Raw genomic sequence first — 18,692 nt, 5'->3', positions numbered from 1 at the left:
ATGGCAGTCGGCGAGCAACACCCTTACAAGGAGGAGAGGATGGAGGTGGGTCTACAGGATGATAGCGTGTCTGTCGCTGAGTTGCAATGGCTACACGACCTCGTAGCAGTGACGACAACAATCGACAGTAATGGTTGCTATGGCTGCCGATCAGAGGTAAAACATCCGTTCATCCATGGTTGTCATGGCCCACGCCAGCGCCTTCAAAAAAGGGTTGGAGGACGTCGATCTTTGGGTTTTATTGTAGTCGGAAGGATGTGCCCGATCATGGCAACTGCAAATGATCGTCGATCTGGATCAAACGCCATGTGGATCCGGGATTGCCATGGCTGCCATTCGATTTCAGATAATCTGAATCGGGCCATGACTGCCGGCTGTCACGCCCCAAACTCGAAAACCGGGCTCACAAAATTTTTGATCACCGATGACCTCAGTGAACCCCATCGGCTCCGGCCATTCGATTTACGAGGAAGATCGAATCGAATAACCAAAGGGGGCCATACAATAATGATGAACAAAATTTCATCACGTGCTCAAGCCTCAGTGTTGCTGCGATCCAACGTCACCACGTCACCTGCACCCATCTATCGTGCGTAAACTTATAGAAAGCTTAGAGGGTGGTGAAAGCAAGGTGGTAATGTAGTTATGCGGTATCAGAGTAATGCGGCACATGCTGTGCCATGCGGTGCAAAGAATGATTTTGCGATGATCCCGCATACAAATCCTCATCGTCCACATATCGCGAAATATCACCTAGTACACTCTAAGCGACCTCGCGCGTAATAAGGTGAGTGGAAAAGACCTCACTATCTACCCAATATCGGGCTCGGCTCGTCAACACGAAGTGGACCCATTCCTCGAGCTAGTCGCTTTGCCCCCTCCTCTCGTTCGGGTAAAGCCGCACCCCCTTCGACACGGTGGAAAGCGCAACCATCCGGTAATCGGCACTCGGCGCTCATGCACCCACTCGGACTACCTCCTAATACCATAAGGGTTTAAGGACTTTCATCCAGGGATATCTATGTAAAATAATATTTTCGGTATCCAATCCTGCCACCACGATACGCCTGTGGAGGCTACGCCTAATATCCATGAGATGCAATGCATGAATCACACTATATAATGAATCGTGCGCTCATGTAGGGCGACACCCCCTGTACGGGAGCCCCTAATCCATAAACAATCTGCACGAAGGCATATGCTATGATCGATCTTCCTCATACAAGCATACATATGATAACAAAAACTCTTAAAGCTCGACTGTAATGGATGCAGCTTATAATGAAGATGGGCTTAGACGGCCTACACATTATATGTACGGGCCTATCAATGGGCCCTAGGGAGAGTCATAAGGTGGACATTTAACCAACACTATACTTGCAATGTGGACATCAAACCAACATTGCTCCCAAGGCACGACTGTCGTAAACATCATTACATAAACCATGTTGGGATCGCACATTGCAATGGACCTTAGGTACATCCCATTGGGCCTTAAATACATAAAATGAGCCATATCATATGGGCCTTACATTCATCAAGTGGGCCACATCAATGGGCCGCACCAATGGGCCTTATGTACATTGCAATGGGCCATAACCCATGGGCCTTAGAATGCATCAAATGGGCCTAATCTCATGGGTCTTATGTGTATCAAAGAGGCCACACCAATTGGGCCTTATATGTACATCAAATGGGCCTCAACCCATAGGCCCCAATACATTTAATGGGCCTTACAACATGCCAAGGTGGGGTCCACTTGGACCATGGATCTGGCCCATTCTCTAAGCCCATGCCATAAAATGGGCTTCTAAGATGGTTGGACGGATTGGGTGCAACCCGTGCATAATGGTGAGCCCCACCGTTCAATTAATGAATGGTGTAGAATACATGCATCAATGTGGAGCTGTGGGCTTCCTGCCGTCAAAGGGGCAGCTATATACCTGTTACACGTGCTGTAGTTGCACTAGAAAGGTAGGGTTGGGTCCCACGAGAGGCCCACCATTATGTATATATTATATAATATAATACGTAATATATATATATATATATATATAATATACTATATATATATATATATATATATATATATATATATATATATATAATATCTTTGCATGGGAATGGGAGTGGTTGTGACTATATGCAATATATATAATATATATATATATATATATATATATATATATATATATATATATATATATATATATATACATATATATATATATATAAAATCATGATCGTCCAGGCCCTGGGCGGACAACACATACATCAAGTGTAGCCCCACATGGGGCCACCGTAATATTTATTTTCCATCCAAAGCGCTTAGTGAGAACCCAAAAAAGGTTTTAATGGCAGACACTCAATCCCACTGTTTCCTCATGTGTGGGCCACCTGAGTCATGGAGCTGAGATTTAGAGGGGGCCCACTGGGAGTGGCCCACCATGAATGGTTTGGATGACAAATAAACATCAAGGTGGGGCCCACGGCTAGGGCCGTGGGTGCTGTCCGCTCGCCCGTCCCTATGTGCAGGTAGCGCCTGCTGCTGCTGTTATATATATTTTTATATATATATATATATATATATATACATATTAATTTCAAGCCTTTTTTATGGTTTTCACAGGTGGGGTCCACATCTAGAGAATCCACTCCGTCCAATAGCCCTCCATGGCTCCAGACAAACAAAACAAGCCCAATATTGGGCATATTTCGGCGTATAAACAATTAGGGAAGGTTTCAATGGTGAAAACCACCATTTGATATGGTATGGCCCGCCAGGACCTTGGGTTGACACCATTTTTCGGTTCAACACCTAAAAGGAGGCTGGGAATGGAATGGACGGCATGGATTGAAGACATTCATCAAGGTGGGGCCAAAATAAGTGGGCCTCCCCCGTTGGCTTGGAACCAAGCTAATATTTGTGTTTTCCAACAAACGTCCAGCGTCTCTGGACACTGGACTTAGCAAATACATTAGAGGTGGGCCCTGCTTAGGTGGGCCACCTCATGGAGGATGGTGTGGATACCACACACAAGTGGGCCCCACTTGTAGATGGTTTGGATAGAATACATGCCTCATGGTGGGTTCATTTAAGTGGGCCATACAATCATGTTATGATCACACATGAAAAAAATGAAATAGAGAGGGAGAGAGAGAGATAGAGAGTGGGACCCGCGTGATGGAGGGACCCCAGAACTATGGGCCCTCCCTTGCACTAAATCATACATCAAGTGGGTCTCATTACACATAGGCCCATTAAATCAAAATCCAACGGTAGAGATCCCTTCTCCACTAAATTAGATGGTCTAGATGACCCTAAATATGTAAGGAAAATAAACATCATGATGGGGTCCATGGAGAATGGCCCCATCATGGAATGATCATGATGATCCAAGTGGGCCATCGGCCACATCTTAGGGTCCAAAGTGAGATCCAAACCATTGATCGGTTGGCCTTACTTGGCCCATCTTAAAAACATTAAAACTACCCTATCAAAGTACCCACCACTTGATCTTCTTGCTCCCTTGGCTTCCTTAGCTCCTTGTGCTTCTCTTTGATGGAGGAAGATGAGAAATGGATGGCTAGGATAGGAGATCTAGGGATGGAAAGGTAGGCCACACTTGTAGCTTGGAAGAGTTGGAGAGGCTCATACGTATGAATTTTTTTTTTCTTGCTTTTGAGAGAGTTTGAAAATGAGAGAGAGACTTGTAAAGGGAGAGAGAGGGATGGGTGATGGATGTGTTGATGTGGTGAGTGATGGGTGTAAGAGGCTTTTTGACTTTTGTGGCTAATGGTGTAAGAGAAGTATGGCTTGTGTAAGAACTTTTTGACTTTGGGGCTTGCTTGGGAAAGGGTGAAAGGTGATGTGTACTTGACATGATGAGATTAATAGGTTGATTGATTGATGTGACATCTCGTAGAGATTCTCTCGGGTTTTACAACGTGCGGTGTTTTCCTTGCACCGAACGCTGGCCCACATCTCCCGACTAGGGTATCGCCTCAGCGCACGAGTCGCGCCATCGGAATCGCGGCGACGGCGCGGTCGCGGCATGAGAATCAGGGTCGCGTGTAAATACCGGTTAAGGGTCGAAGGTTGTCAAAATTCGACCGGGAAGACCGCGGAAGTCTAAGGAACGATACGGTCTAGGATACGGGGCTTACACCGGCAGTGGTGGGATCTGAACTTAATTGGATTTTCATCCTGAAAGCATCGCTGCCGGAGACGAGATGACAACAACATATGGCCAACAATGGGGTTTGCATCCCATCCAACAACCACCAACAATGACTGTGTAATCTGCCGACCATAGCAGACATGGTGAATCTCGATTATGGCCATAGTAGGTGACCGTCCTGATTGAGTATTAGAGAAATCCGAATTCTGGGATACCTCGATACAATCAATACCAAAAATCCACCAAAAGTGATGCATAACAGGCTCTGATACCAAATGTTATACCTTTATTGCGGAATTGACGGATCGGCTATGCATCAACAATGGAGATTCAAAATCATAACCTTAAAGCGTACCTGATTAGGAAGACATTCCGTCGACAAGAATCTTAATTTTCCACACCTCACACATTTAGGAGAACCTTAAATGGGACTAGGGTTTTCTCAGTTGTGTTGGTGAGGGGACCAAGACATCTGTATATAGGAAAGAGGGCACTTCTCCCCTTTAGGGCCTCTACATTTAGGTTTCCATATCTAGCTTAATAACTGAGTATAGGGACCGTGGTTCAACCGTCCCGCCCCGAACCTATTTATAATGATCACAACTATAGTGAGGTTCACTGAATCGCTCAATCTAAATAATCCAACTGTCAGATCTGAACTGATGATCATGTATGGCCCACCTGATAGGATTCTTACGTCTCATTCCAAAGCATGAGCCCAAAAATGAGGCATATCCAAAACTCAAGTGGACCACATGATAAGAAACAAAGGAGGTTGAATGCTTATTGTTAAAAATTTATTGAGGGCCACGAAAGTCTCCCAATAAGTCTTAGGTCTCTCAATCTTATGAACAAGTTAAATGGCAAATAAACATCATAATAAGTTTTAAAATGTTTTAATAGTGGGTATTATTTATTTATTTATTTTATTTTTCTACACACTCACTCACACCTGTCGCATACCCACTTATTCACACCAGTGGCTTTTTTATACCACAATTGATATTCAAACCTATGACCTCATGCCGAAACTCCTGTGAGTCTATCACTATCACTGAGGCATGACTAAGGACTGGTTGCGGGCATCATTATCCCCACCATTTCCTGTGATTTGGTCCACTTGAGCTTTCCATCCTAAATGTTGGGCATATGTCAATAAACCGGTCAAATGCCTTATGAAATAGATCAAGTATTATGAATGCTAACCAGAGCAGTTTTGAGTGTAAAATGAACTTGTGCATGCAAATCATTATTTTAAGAAAAAAGATGTGGAACCAAAAGGTAATTAAAGTCGGACAGATTATTATTTTTATTTCTCTGTTGATAATATATATTTTCTTTTTGTTTCAACCTTTGAATTGATTTTTTTTTTTTTTTTTTTTTTAATGAAAATAAGGAACTCAAACATAGGATGGAGTTTTAGGCTTAGACTCCAACTCAAACACCCTAAAAATGCCAAAATTAGTAAGTATCCAATTTGGCCCAACCACACTTTTCTCCTAACTTTTCTAAGCCCTTTCCATGCTGTGCAACTCAAAGGATCAAAAGTTATACTCGAACTAAAACTTACTATTTATAGTAAAAATAAAATTAAACTGGACTTTTGACCTTTGATCCAATGGAATCTCACAAATCCGGCATGCACAACCCGGCATAGCAGGGCTGGGTGGCTTAAGTAGGTTCTCCTATTGAAGATCATATATGATACATCGAAAAACTCATCCCAGTTTGCCAAATAATTTAACATTCTAACGGTCCGAATTACTTCCGCCTCCGATCGCTTCTTCTCTGGTCCATCTTTACCATGAAAGTGTCTGTGACCCACTCTACATCATATATATACTATCACTGATATAGTGCTTTAGGATGATTGGTAATACACTTTGAATATGTGACACATCAACACATGTGAAACAAGGAAAATATTAATTTCATTATAAGCCATGTTCCTTAATTTATGATGTAGAGCGGGTCAGAGATAGTTTCATGGCCAAGATGGATCAGAAAAGGCCCGCTCGACGACAGAAGTGATCCGGACCGTCGGACCTTAGATCGGGTGTATCTTGCAATCCGGAATGAGTTACCTGACGTAAAATATATGATTTTGGGGTAGAACGAGCTACTTTAGCAACCAACCCTGCTACGTCGGGTTACGCAGCCCGGAATTGCGAAAAACCCCTGGATCGACAGTCATTTCCCTGCTTTAATTTCATTTTTTTACTATAAATAGTAAGTTTTAGTTTGATTATAACTCTTCATCCGTCGGGCTTTAGGAGTTGCGTCCAACGTGAAAAGAGCTTAGAATAATTAGGGGAACGGTTTGGTGAAGCCAAATAGGACACTTACTATTTTTGGCTGAAAACCTTGCGCACTAGTAGACATCACGACCGTCTATAAATAGTAAGTTTACTATTTATAGTAAGTCGCGGATTCTAGGAGTTTTAGTTGTAGTTTGATTTTGATTTCTTCCCCATTTCTTGGTACCCCTATTTAAAGGGTTGTGAACTCATTTTTAGTCATCAATTAATCAATTTCGAATTTCTTAGAATTTATTTCTATTTTTTTTGCTTTCTTTCCTCGTGGATTCGAGAAGTCTCTGTGAGGAGTCCAGAGAAGCTCTGTGGATTCGGAGTAGTTATCCTCATCATGATCATCCCTACGTTAATTGGTATCAGAGCGAGGATTCCCCTCGGGCCGATGGCAAACAACGAAGGTATGAATCAAAATCCTGTGGTTGGTGTCCCGAGATTTGTTATCTTTCAGAAAGAATGAAAGCTTTCCACCAGGAGAGTCAGTAGACTATGTAAGGGTTGCATGTAACTCTCGACCGTCTTGCGGATGCGCTACTTCCGCCCCGAGCCCTAGGCGGTGCTCCACCACCTTTAGTTGTTCCACCACCCATGGTGGCTCCACCACCCATGGTGGCTCAACCACCCATGGTTGCTGTACGATGCAACCTCAATTTTCATAAAGCACTACCAGTGGTAAACCGTAGGGCTACACTAGATGATTCAAGTTCTAGCGACGAGGACCTTAATGAGGGTTTTGCCCGACAACCAATCCATGGAGGTGATCATCTAGATCGTGCTGAAATAGACTATCGAGGTAAGGCTGAACTTCCTAGTTTTAACAGTTTATTATGTATAGAAGATTTTCTCGATTGGCTAGCCGAAGTAGAGAGATATTTTGATTATATGAACGTGCCAGATTATAAAAGGGTAAAATAGGTAGCGTTTAAATGAAAATCTGGTGCTTCTACATGGTGGGAACAATTACAACTCTCACGAGCTTGCCAGAACAAGGCGCCCATCTCATCATGGCCACGGATGAGATGTCTTCTTCGATCATGATTTCTCCCCAGTGATTATGAGCAGATATTATTCCAACAATATCAAAATTGTCGATAAGAAAATCGAACCGTCACAGATTATACTGAAGAATTCCAATAGTTGGCTACACGAAACGATCTATCAAAATCTGAGTCACAGAAGGTGGCACGATTCATAGGTGGGTTACGACCGACAATTCAGGACCGAATTCAGATGTACCCAGTCGGGACCATGAATGAAGCAGTTCAATTGGCGGGTATGGCAGAAACACAATTTGTAAGAGCTCCTACTCGTCCATATCCTTCAACTAGACCCCCCATGACGGGTCCTACGCAGGATCCAGTGCTGGCACGGGAAAAAGATCTAGTGGGAGAACGTCCTCAACCTCTTACAACCGCAAACTATGATATGGGGAGCGGCTCATTCAGACCTCAACGTGCAGCACCCACAACAGCAGGTCCGAGTAGGATTCCAAATCCTTATACTCGGTCAAGGTCGAATAATTGTTACCGTTGTGGCCAACCAGGCCACTTATCAAACACTTGTCCTCAACGACCCGCAACACACTTGACTATAAATGAAGGGGGCACTAAAGATGAGGTCGCAGAAGAAGACCATGGCTTTGATGAACATGAACAAACTACTAAAGAAATAGCAGGTGGCGATGAAGTGGTGGGTGAGGATCTTGGCGAATTTCTAGTTGTGAGGCGATTACTGTATGCCCCACGAAAGAAATTACATCCACAGCGACACAATATATTTCGTACTCGGTGTACTGTCAACGGAAAGGTCTGTGATGTGATCATAGATAGTGGTAGTAGCGAGAACATCATCTCAAGAGTGATGGTGGATAAGTTGCTGCTACCAATGACAAAGCATCCTTCCCCGTACTCAATTGGCTGAATAAAAAAGGTGAGTGAGACTAAGGTAATTAAACAATGCGCTTATCTCGTTTTCAATTGGCAAAAATTATAAGGATCAAATACTTTGTGACGTGGTCGACATGGAAGCTTGTCATATGCTACTCGGTCGACCCTGGCAGTCGGACCGTGATGCGACCCATCGGGGACGAGATAATGTCTACATATTCGTCAAGGATAGTCGAAAAATAATCCTTACTCCTATGGCACCAGAGAACCACCCTAAAGCTTCTAAAGTGGATGAGAGTTCCTTCTTGATCATTCAGGATTTCATGGAGGAATCCAAGAAAACCGACGAGGTATACGCTGTAGTGGTGAAGGGCGAGGAAGAGGAACCCTCAAACATCTCTCCAAGTTTAAGACTATTGCTAAACGGATTCAAAGAAGTCTGGCCTGAGGATCTACTTGATGGATTGCCCCCCATGAAGGACATCCAACATCACATAGACCTTGTCCCTAGGCTAGCCTGCCCAACTGCCCTCATTATCAGATGAGTCCGAAGGAGTGTGAGATGTTTTAGGGGCAAGTGGAGGAATTGATCTGTAAGGATCTCTTGAGAGAGAACATGAGCCCATGTGCCGTACCAGTATTATTAACGCCAAAAAAAAGATGGAAGCTGGCGCATGTGTGTCGATAGTTGAGCAATTAACAAAATTACCATCAACTATCGGTTCCCAATACCATGGTTGGACAATATGCTTGATATACTAGAAGGGACCAAGGTGTTCTCTAAACTAGATCTAAGGAGCGGGTACCATCAGATTCATATCCGACCCGATGATAAGTGGAAAACAGCATTCAAGACCAAGGAAGGGTTGTATGAGTGGCTGGTCATGCCCTTCGGCCTATCAAACGCACCAAGTACTTTTATGCATCTAATGAATCAAGTTCTAAAACCGTTCACTGGCCGATTTATGGTAGTATATTTTGATGACATATTGATATATAGCCAGGATGAAGCGGAGCACAGGAAACATCTCAGGCAGGTGCTGCATGTCCTACAAATTAACAAGTTATACCTTAACTTGAAGAAGTGTAGTTTTTTAACTGACAGCCCATTGTTTCTAGGATTTGTTGTAACGATCACAAGCATTCGTGTGGATGATGAAAAGGTCCGAGTTATTAGGGAGTGACCGATCCCGACAAACATTCATGAGGTGAGGAGTTTTCACGGGTTGGCGATCTTCTATCGTCGATTTGTGCAAGATTTTAGCACCATAGTTGCGCCTATAATAGATTGCATGAAAAAAGGACCGTTCCAGTGGACCGATAAAGCTGATAAGAGCTTTCATGAGATCAAGCATCGTTTCTCTACAACACTGGTCTTGGTGCTTCCTAATTTCGACAAATTGTTTGAGGTTGAGTGTGATGCTTCATACGTCGGAATTGGGGGAGTATTATCACAGGAAGGTAGGCCGGTAGCTTTTTACAACGAGAAGCTCAGCAAAGCCTGAAAGAAGTGGTCGACTTATGAGCTTGAGTTGTAAACAATTGTTCAGGCGCTGCGACGTTGGCGGCATTATCTGATTCAAAGAGAGTTTGTTCTATACACTGACCATCAAGCATTAAAGTTTATTAATAGTTAGACTAACGTGAATCGTGTGCATGCTAGATGGCTTGCGTTTTTACAGGAATTCGCGTTCGTTTTGAAGTATAAGTCAGGGCAGCAGAACAAGGTGGCTAATGCACTTAGCCGTCGTGCATCACTACTTATTACGATGAGCAACAAGGTGGTCGGCTTCGACTGTCTCAAGGAGCTGTATGCCGAGGATGGGGACTTCAAAGATTCTTGGGTAAAGTGCCAAGAAGGTCACCCTAGTGACCTTCATATACAGGACGATTTTCTCTTTAAAGGGAATCAATTATGCATCCTCCAAAGTTCTCTGAGGGAGCAGATTATTCAGGAGCTACATGGAGGTGGCGTTGGTGGACACCTTGGGCGAGACAAGACTCGAGCTCTTGTGGAAGAGCGGTATTACTGGCCGCAATTAGTACGTGATGTGGGAAAAGTCATACAACGTTGTCATGTTTGTCAGACCTCCAAGGGGCAATCTCAAAATACGGGCCTCTACACCCCGTTACATGTGCCTGACGTTCCTTGGAAGGATTTATCAATGGACTTCATGCTTGGTCTCCCGCAAACACAATGCGGTATGGATTCGGTGTTCGTGGTGGTAGATCGTTTCTCCAAGATGACACACTTTATCTCATGCAAGAAGACCCTCGATGCAATACACGTGTCGAATCTATTCTTCAGGGAGGTCGTACGGCTACACGGGGTCCCCAAGACCATTACTTCTGATCATGACACGAAGTTCATTAGCCACTTTTGGCGGACTTTGTGGACTCGATTTGATACACGACTTCAATTTAGCAGTGCGTACCACCCACAGACTGATGGGCAGACCGAAGTTGTGAATTGCACGTTAGGAAACCTCCTTTGCTGTATTTCAGGAGAAAAACTGAAGTAGTGGGATTTGGCCTTATCTCAAGCAGAGTTTGCATTCAACAACATGGTGAACCGCTCGACAGGGAAATCACCGTTTCAGATTAACTATGGACGAGTACCTCGCCACACGCTTGACTTGGTCCCTCTACCCAAGCACCCAGGCACGAGCATTGCAGCAGAACATATGGCAGATAAGATCATGAGCATCTATGCAAAAGTGCAGACTAAGCTACATGCCTCGAACGAGAAGTATAAGAAACAAGCGGACAAGCACAGGTGACAAAAAGTGTTCGAGGTGGGCGACCGCGTTATGGTCCATCTGCGCAAAGAGAGATTTCCAACCGGGATATACAACAAGTTGAAAAATAAGAAGATTGGACCCATCCCAATCATTCGAAAGATCAATGACAATGCTTATGTTGTTGATCTTCCAGATGACATGGCGATCTCACGGACTTTCAACGTCGCGGACCTGACCAAGTATCATGAAGCAACGCAGGATGAGATCTCGAGGATGAGTTCTTTTGAAGTGGAGGAGACTGATGTAGAGCGGGTCGTAGACAGTTTCATGGCCAAGATGGATTAGAAAAGGCCCAGTCGATGACAAAAGTGATTTGGACCGTCGGACCTTAGATTGGGCGTATCTCGCAATCCGGAATGAGTTACTTGACGTAAAATATACGATTTTGGGGTAGAACGAGCTACTTTAGCCAACCAACCCCACTACGTCGGGTTGTATAGCCCGAAATTACGAAAAACCCCTGGATCGACGGTCGTTTCCCTGCTTTAATTTCGTTTTTGACTATAAATAGTAAGTTTTAGTTTGATTATAACTCTTCATCCGTCGGGCTTTAGGAGTTGCGTCCAATGTGAAAAGATCTTAGAATAATTAGGGGAATAGTTTGGTGAAGCCAAATAGGACACTTACTATTTTTGGCCGAAAACCTTGCGCGCTAGTAGACATCATGACCGTCTATAAATAGTAAGTTTACTATTTATAGTAAGTCGCGGATTCTAGGAGTTTTAGTTGTAGTTTGATTCTGATTTCTTTTCCATTACTTGGTACCCCTATTTAAAGGGTTGTGAACTCGTTTTTAGTCATCAATTAATCAATTTCGAATTTCTTAGAATTTATTTCCATTTTTTTCTGCTTTCTTTCCTCGTGGATTCGAGAAGTCTCTGTGAGGAGTCCAGAGAAGCTCCGTGGATTTGGAGTAGTTATCCTCATCACGTTCATCCCTGCGTCAATTTATCTTTCCAGGAATATAAGTTCGTTGTACACCATATTTTTATTTGGGCACCGGCTATGAATGGAGCCCATGTAAATATTTGCAGTCCAAGTCATGTAAGAGACTTCATCTCATGAAACACCCAAGAACCAATATTCATAGCGATCCAAACAGAAGTGAGGCACAGCAGCAAAGGAAGGGAAACCAGCTAGGAGAGAACACCCACAGTTGAATTGAACAGGGCACACATAAATGGCAAGACAGCATTTTGGCAGACTCTGTCTGGCCAAACTAAGGGTCTGAATCTCCTAGATTCTATATATACAGGGATTTTTCCTTTGCCACTTTCCTTTTTGGCTATGGACCGGAAACCTCTGCTTCAAAATTATTTCTCACAACCCACCTACCTATTTCAAATACGTCCTATGGCCGCCTCCACTAACAGATTTTTATCAGGTGAAGCCATTACGTGCAGAAAAGTACCTCTTGATTCCATGAACGAATGTCAATGCCTATATGTGGGGTCGATGATGTTGTGGCTTATCCATGCCATCTATCCGTTTTACCATATTATTTTAGGCCATGAGCCCAAAATGGAAGCACATCTGGCATGCCAAAGGAAACAGTGGGGATAATGACACCCACCATTGAAACCTTCACGGTGGGCCCCCATGCAGATCTTCTTGTTCCTTACTAGAGATGGGCATGGTCCGCATGGACCACACCCAATCCGCTTCCATCGTTCAGGCAAGGCAACTAATGTCTGGCTATAACCACCATAAAGAATGAGGGGAGTGGATTTAGGTGCTTGGTGGAGTGTATTGATCTACACACGTACACATGCACTTATCAAGTTGTATGCATATCTTGGTTGTTAGATAATCTAACAAATCCAAATACTTGATTTAATGATGGATGGATAATAATAGGAAATTTCACTCACTAGGATCTTTGTCCCTTGTTTCTAGATTTTCGCTAGTGGGAGCTAAAGGTGTCACATTGCCATCTTTATACACATTTTGTACAATTCCCTAGACCAATGATCTCATGGTTGCTGTCATGCACTGTTGATGGCAAAAAATGAGGCGGATCTAAAGCTCAACTGGGCCACGTGATAGGAAACAGTGGAGATTGAATGTCCACAATTGAAAAAATTCATGAGGCATGGGATGCTTGTGAGAAATTCACCTAGTCCATCGGTTTTGACAGCCTATCGTTAAAACATTTTGGGCCATCATGGGGCTGACTTTGATTGTTGGATCTCTCTCATTTTTTTAGCCCATCCACTAAAGTGAGCTAGCAAAACAAATGGACATTGTGGATTTCTCACAACCTCGAGGTAAGCCCCGCATAGGCGAGGTTTGGTTGGCACGGAAAGCAAGCGTCAATAAAATTTTGAGAAAGGTTTTGGACATTTTAAGTTCATATAAGGAGGGTTATCCGGCATTAGGTGGGGCCCTTCATGATGTTTGTGGCAAATCCACCCTATACATTGGATTTTCCGTGTCATTTATCACATGCACCAAAAAATGAAGCCGATTCAAAGCTCACGTGCCCAAACGAAAGGAAAAAGTGAGGATTGAACGCTTACTATTGAAACATTTGTCGGGTCATAGATTGTTTGTGACAAATCTACCCTATTCATCTGTGTTTTGAGATCATTTTAGGGCATGGGAAAAAAATGACGCACATCCAAAGCTTAAGTGGCCCACATGATAGGAAACATGGGATTGAACACCGACTGTTGAAACATAATGGGGCCATTAAGGGCCCACTTTGAACTATAGATGTAGCTCATTTTTTATTTTATTTTTATTATTTTTTGCGCTAGAAAAACAAATGAATGAGGTTGATTTGCAACCAACATTAAGGTGGGCTCTACGTAAGGTTGAGGTTAGGTTAGCATGACAATCCACTGCAATCAATGCGTTGTCTAGATGTTCCTACGAAATTCAAGTTAAGAGTGAGATTTGGTTAACCGTAAGTGAGGCCCACAATTATGTTTGTGATAAATCTATTCCGTCCACTGGATTTTTCATCTCATTTTAGGGCCATGGCATAAAATCGAGGCCGATCCAAAGCTCAAGTGAGACGGACAACTAACATGACACTATGAGAATTGAACACCCACCGGTGATACATTTGCAGGGCATGAAATGTTTATAACAAATCCACTCAGTCCATCCGTTTTTTCATCTCATTTTATGGTACGGGCGCAAAACTGAGGCCAAACCAATATCCAGTGGGCCACGCAGTAGGATAGAGTGGGATTAAACTTCTACTGTTGAAACATATTGGGTCCATCTCAGAGCACATATTGAACTTTGGATCCATCTCTTTTTAAAAAATAAAAAATAAAAATTTTCAGATGTAAGAAAATGATCTCGAAAAATAGATGATCGAGGTGGATTTGTCATGAACATTAAGATGGGCTCCACATATGGTCAAAGTTATGTGGCATGAGATGGTGTATTTAGGGGAGGAGATTGCTGAGTGGGCAATGGGAGGGCAGTTCTAGTAAGACGAAAATATAAAAGTTCGGAAAATAATTTAAACACAGGAAGTTTTAGATCCATGGCCCAAAAGGCGGGCATACGTATGTAAAAATCCCTTACACGAGATAAAAGGCCCCACTGTAATGAACGGTGGATATTCCTTCTCAAATGTGTCAGGTGCTATGGCTCACTTGAGTTCTGGATGGTGCTGATTTTTGGGAATGAAGTTTCTTTTTGGGTGAAGCATTGATGACGCGTTGAATCTATGAAACACATCACTGGGCCTCACATCTGGCAGATATCACAAAGCGCACTCCATGTAAGGACTAACCAAGCAAGTTAACTTGGATCCTTACTCTTGCTCTGGTGGTAGACTCTTGAGCAGTGTTTGGGCAGTGGGATTAAAAGGCCCCACTGTAATGAACGGTGGATATTCCTTCTCAAATGTGTCAGGTGCTATGGCTCACTTGAGTTCTGGATGGTGCTGATTTTTGGGAATGAAGTTTCTTTTTGGGTGAAGCATTGATGACGCGTTGAATCCATGAAACACATCACTGGGCCTCACATCTGGCAGATATCACAAAGCGCACTCCATGTAAGGACTAACCAAGCAAGTTAACTTGGATCCTTACTCTTGCTCTGGTGGTAGACTCTTGAGCAGTGTTTGGGCAGTGGGATTAGAAGGGTTTAGGTGGGAAGGGATTTACCTGGTCCTGTGCCAATTCCACTTCATGTTTGGCAAGAATGGAAAAGCTCGGAATTAGATTAGATGGAATTGCATTGGGTACCGTGCTAATTTTACTCAATATTAGCAAGTTGTGTAGGTCCCACCATGATGTGTTGGCTATATCCACACCGTCCACCCATTTTTTAAGATTATTTTAGAGCATCAACCAAAAAATTAGGTAAATCTAAAGCTCAAGTGGGTCCCACCATAGAAAGCAACAGGGATTGAATACTTACCGTTAAAACTTCTTTGGGGCCACATAAGTTTTGGATCTACCTCGTTTTTAGGCTCATACCATAAAATGGGGTTACAAAACAAATGAACGGTTTAGATATAACACATGCGTGTTATTCTCAGTAATTTCAAGTAATGGTGGGTATATCCATCCAATGTACCACCGTATTAACAATAAAGCATGGCATTAATCTTATCCCATGGCATCAGGGGACAATCCCTGCCATGGGTAATAAATATGTTTTCTTAATCCCATCCCACCGAATCCCTTCTAATCCCACCGCCCAAACACGCCCTTAGGAGTTTCCGGTTTCGAGCATCCATAGGTGGCGTGAGTGTGTGGGGTATGTGTGTCACCCCGAGAATCCAAAGTAGACATCCTTTGGACCAACCAAGAAATTTCAGGGCACCATCGTTTCAAACAAAAAAAAATCATCATCAGCACACTCGTCAGATTGCATCATCAGAGAGAACTTTGGCATGCCGCAACCTGTTTTATTTCTTCTATTTATTTGTTTTCCCCCCCTTTTTTTTTTTTCTTTTTTCTTCTTTTTTAATACCCGTTTGGCTGCACCAATATTGTAAATTTTCATAAGATTTTGCACAATCAAGAAATATCATGTTATTTGTGCAACAAACGCACATTGACTTTTGAGTTTTATCTAATTTCTTGTGAATAGAAACCAAGTTGCTTCTGAAAGCTGTGAAACAGAGAATACGGCTGGGTACATCTCCTTCGTTTCTTCTTCTACTTTATTTTTAAGTAGAAATGATTTGATTTCCGATAATAGTCAAATCTTCCTAATTAATATTTGATGGGAAACAAATAAGTGATGATGGCCAAAAATCAGATAGATCCAACCATTAGGTGGGTCACGCTGTAGAGAATAATGAAAAATCACCTAAAAAATTCCCAAATTCTCAGTGGTCTCGGCCCACCTAATGATTGAATTGACATAATTTTTAGGGGTTTCTATCATCATGGTGGGCCACAGCTTTTGGATGGGTTGGATGTGATATACCTACAACTGATGGGCCGTTGCATGGAAAAGCATGTTGGGTTTGAACTGGATTCTAAGACTTTTGATGCTGCAATGTTTGTGTTGGGTTTCTCACAGGAGCAGACTCACCCAATTCCATTAGGCCATGACCCTGGCTCACCTAAGATGTATATGTTGTATATCGAAGCCTTTATTAGGTTATTTTGGGCATTATCTAAAAATGAATCATATCCAAATCTTAAGTCAATCCATGAGAGAGAGCCTGCTTTTTGCACACAGGAATCACAAAACGGCCTGGTTTTTGGGGTCGGCTCTTAGTCTGGCCTGGACCAAGGGTCTATAAGGAATGGGAATCTGTGCATCAAAGCCCTGGTTGGTACTTGTGGAAGCTCTGTGAGACCCACCATGGTGTATGTATTTTATCCATACCGTCCATTCATTGTACGAGCTTATTTTAGAGTAGGAGACCAAAAATGAGACAGATCTAAAGCTCTAGTGGACCAAACAATAGAAGGGAATGGAGATAATGACGACCACCGTTGAAACCGTCCTACGGTCCACTAGATGTTCATTTTCCATCCAACCCATCCATAAAGTTACATAAACTTGAATAAAGTGAAAACACAAAAATCATCTTGATCCAAAGCTTCTATGCCCAAATTAACATCGAATCTAGTCAAGTTTTTGCGTTTTTAGACTGTTATGAATACAAATTTTCATGAAATGCATGTAGTGTAACCAAACATGCCTTAACTTATTTATTTTTTTAGTTCAATAATTTTTAATTTTACATTTCTATGTTGCTATTGTAGGAGTTGCTATGGAATTCCTCCAGGAGATTACCAGGAATGCATGGATTCAATACGAATACTTTAGAAGGCTTGAAGAGAATCTTGATGTTCTGAGAACCGAAATGCAAGAGTTGGGCACCCAGGGGACTGATATAATTATTGCACTGAACGCAGAAGAGGTAGTGCATGGAAAGAAGCCAAAGGCAGAGGTGAGTTTATGGCTGGAAAATGTGCAAAAGATTACAAGAGAAGTGAGTAAGATAGAAGAAGTTTATGGTGAAGTAGGGAGAGATTTCTCATTCACACGTATTGCATTGGGAAAGCATGTCGTAAAAAAGATTGAAGAGGTGTTGAAGCTTAAGGAAAAAGGTCGATTTTCAGAAGGGTTACTTGCTGATCTATTACCTGAAAGTGGGCGTATGCCGACGACAAAACTGCTGGGTAGAACGATAGCCGAAAGAAATTTGGAACAGATTTGGGAGTCCTTGATAGATAATGAGGTCAAAACTATAGGTGTCTATGGTATGGGGGGCGTTGGCAAGACGACGATCATGACCCACATCTACAATAAAATAAAGAGCTCTGGAACATTGGGCACTGCCATCTGGGTGACAGTGTCTAATAATTCTAGTATTAAGAGACTGCAAAATGGTATTGCACGGGCAATAGAATTGGACATTTCTGATAAAGATGATGAAATGAGAAGGTCAGTGAAATTGTTTGAGGCTTTGAAATGTTGGGAGAAGTTTGTTATCATCTTAGATGATATGTGGAAACCATTTCTATTGGAAAAGGTAGGGATTCCTGAGGGAAATGCATACAAAGTAGTACTGACTACTCGATCGAAAAATGTGTGCAGAGGCATGAAGTGCCAAAAAAAGTTTGAAGTGGAGGTTCTTTCGAGAGAAGAAGCATGGACATTGTTCAAGGAAAGTTTTGGGGCGGATGTAGTGCTTTCTAAGGAAGTAGAACGGATTGCGAAGCTTGTGACTAAAGAATGTGGTGGTTTGCCACTTGGAATCATCATGGTAGCATGTGCGATGAGAGAAAAGGATGACGTTAGAGAATGGAGAAATGCATTAAATGATTTAAAATGTTCAACGACGGAGATTGAAGGCATAGATAATCAGGTTTTTCCAATTTTGAAATTTAGTTATGATTGACTAAAATCTGAGAGGATTCAGTCATGTTTCTTGTATTGTGCTTTGCATCCAGAGGACTCTGCATTCCGTGATGAAGATCTAGTAAAGTATTGGATAGCAGAAGGATTGATAGATGCCATGGGAGACTGGGAAAAGGAACAAGACAAAGGCCACATATAGTATTGAATGGACTG

At 42.6% G+C, this 18,692-nt stretch overlaps 1 protein-coding gene across 1 annotated transcript; it reads left to right on the top strand.

Annotated features, from left to right (window-relative positions):
• LOC131249754 (probable disease resistance protein At5g43730) lies at positions 1–18,678 on the top strand. Its single transcript, XM_058250519.1, has 3 exons — positions 1–127; positions 17,378–18,472; positions 18,572–18,678. Exons 1-3 carry the CDS (start codon positions 1–3, stop codon positions 18,676–18,678), a joined length of 1,329 nt encoding a protein of 442 aa, XP_058106502.1.
• Positions 18,679–18,692: the final 14 nt, after the last annotated feature.

This window comes from Magnolia sinica, chromosome 6 (assembly GCF_029962835.1).
Source record: "Magnolia sinica isolate HGM2019 chromosome 6, MsV1, whole genome shotgun sequence".
Classification (NCBI taxonomy): Eukaryota; Viridiplantae; Streptophyta; class Magnoliopsida; order Magnoliales; family Magnoliaceae; genus Magnolia; species Magnolia sinica.
The sequence above is the reverse complement of the archived record's forward strand: the minus strand, read 5'-3'. Positions and strand labels throughout refer to the sequence as shown.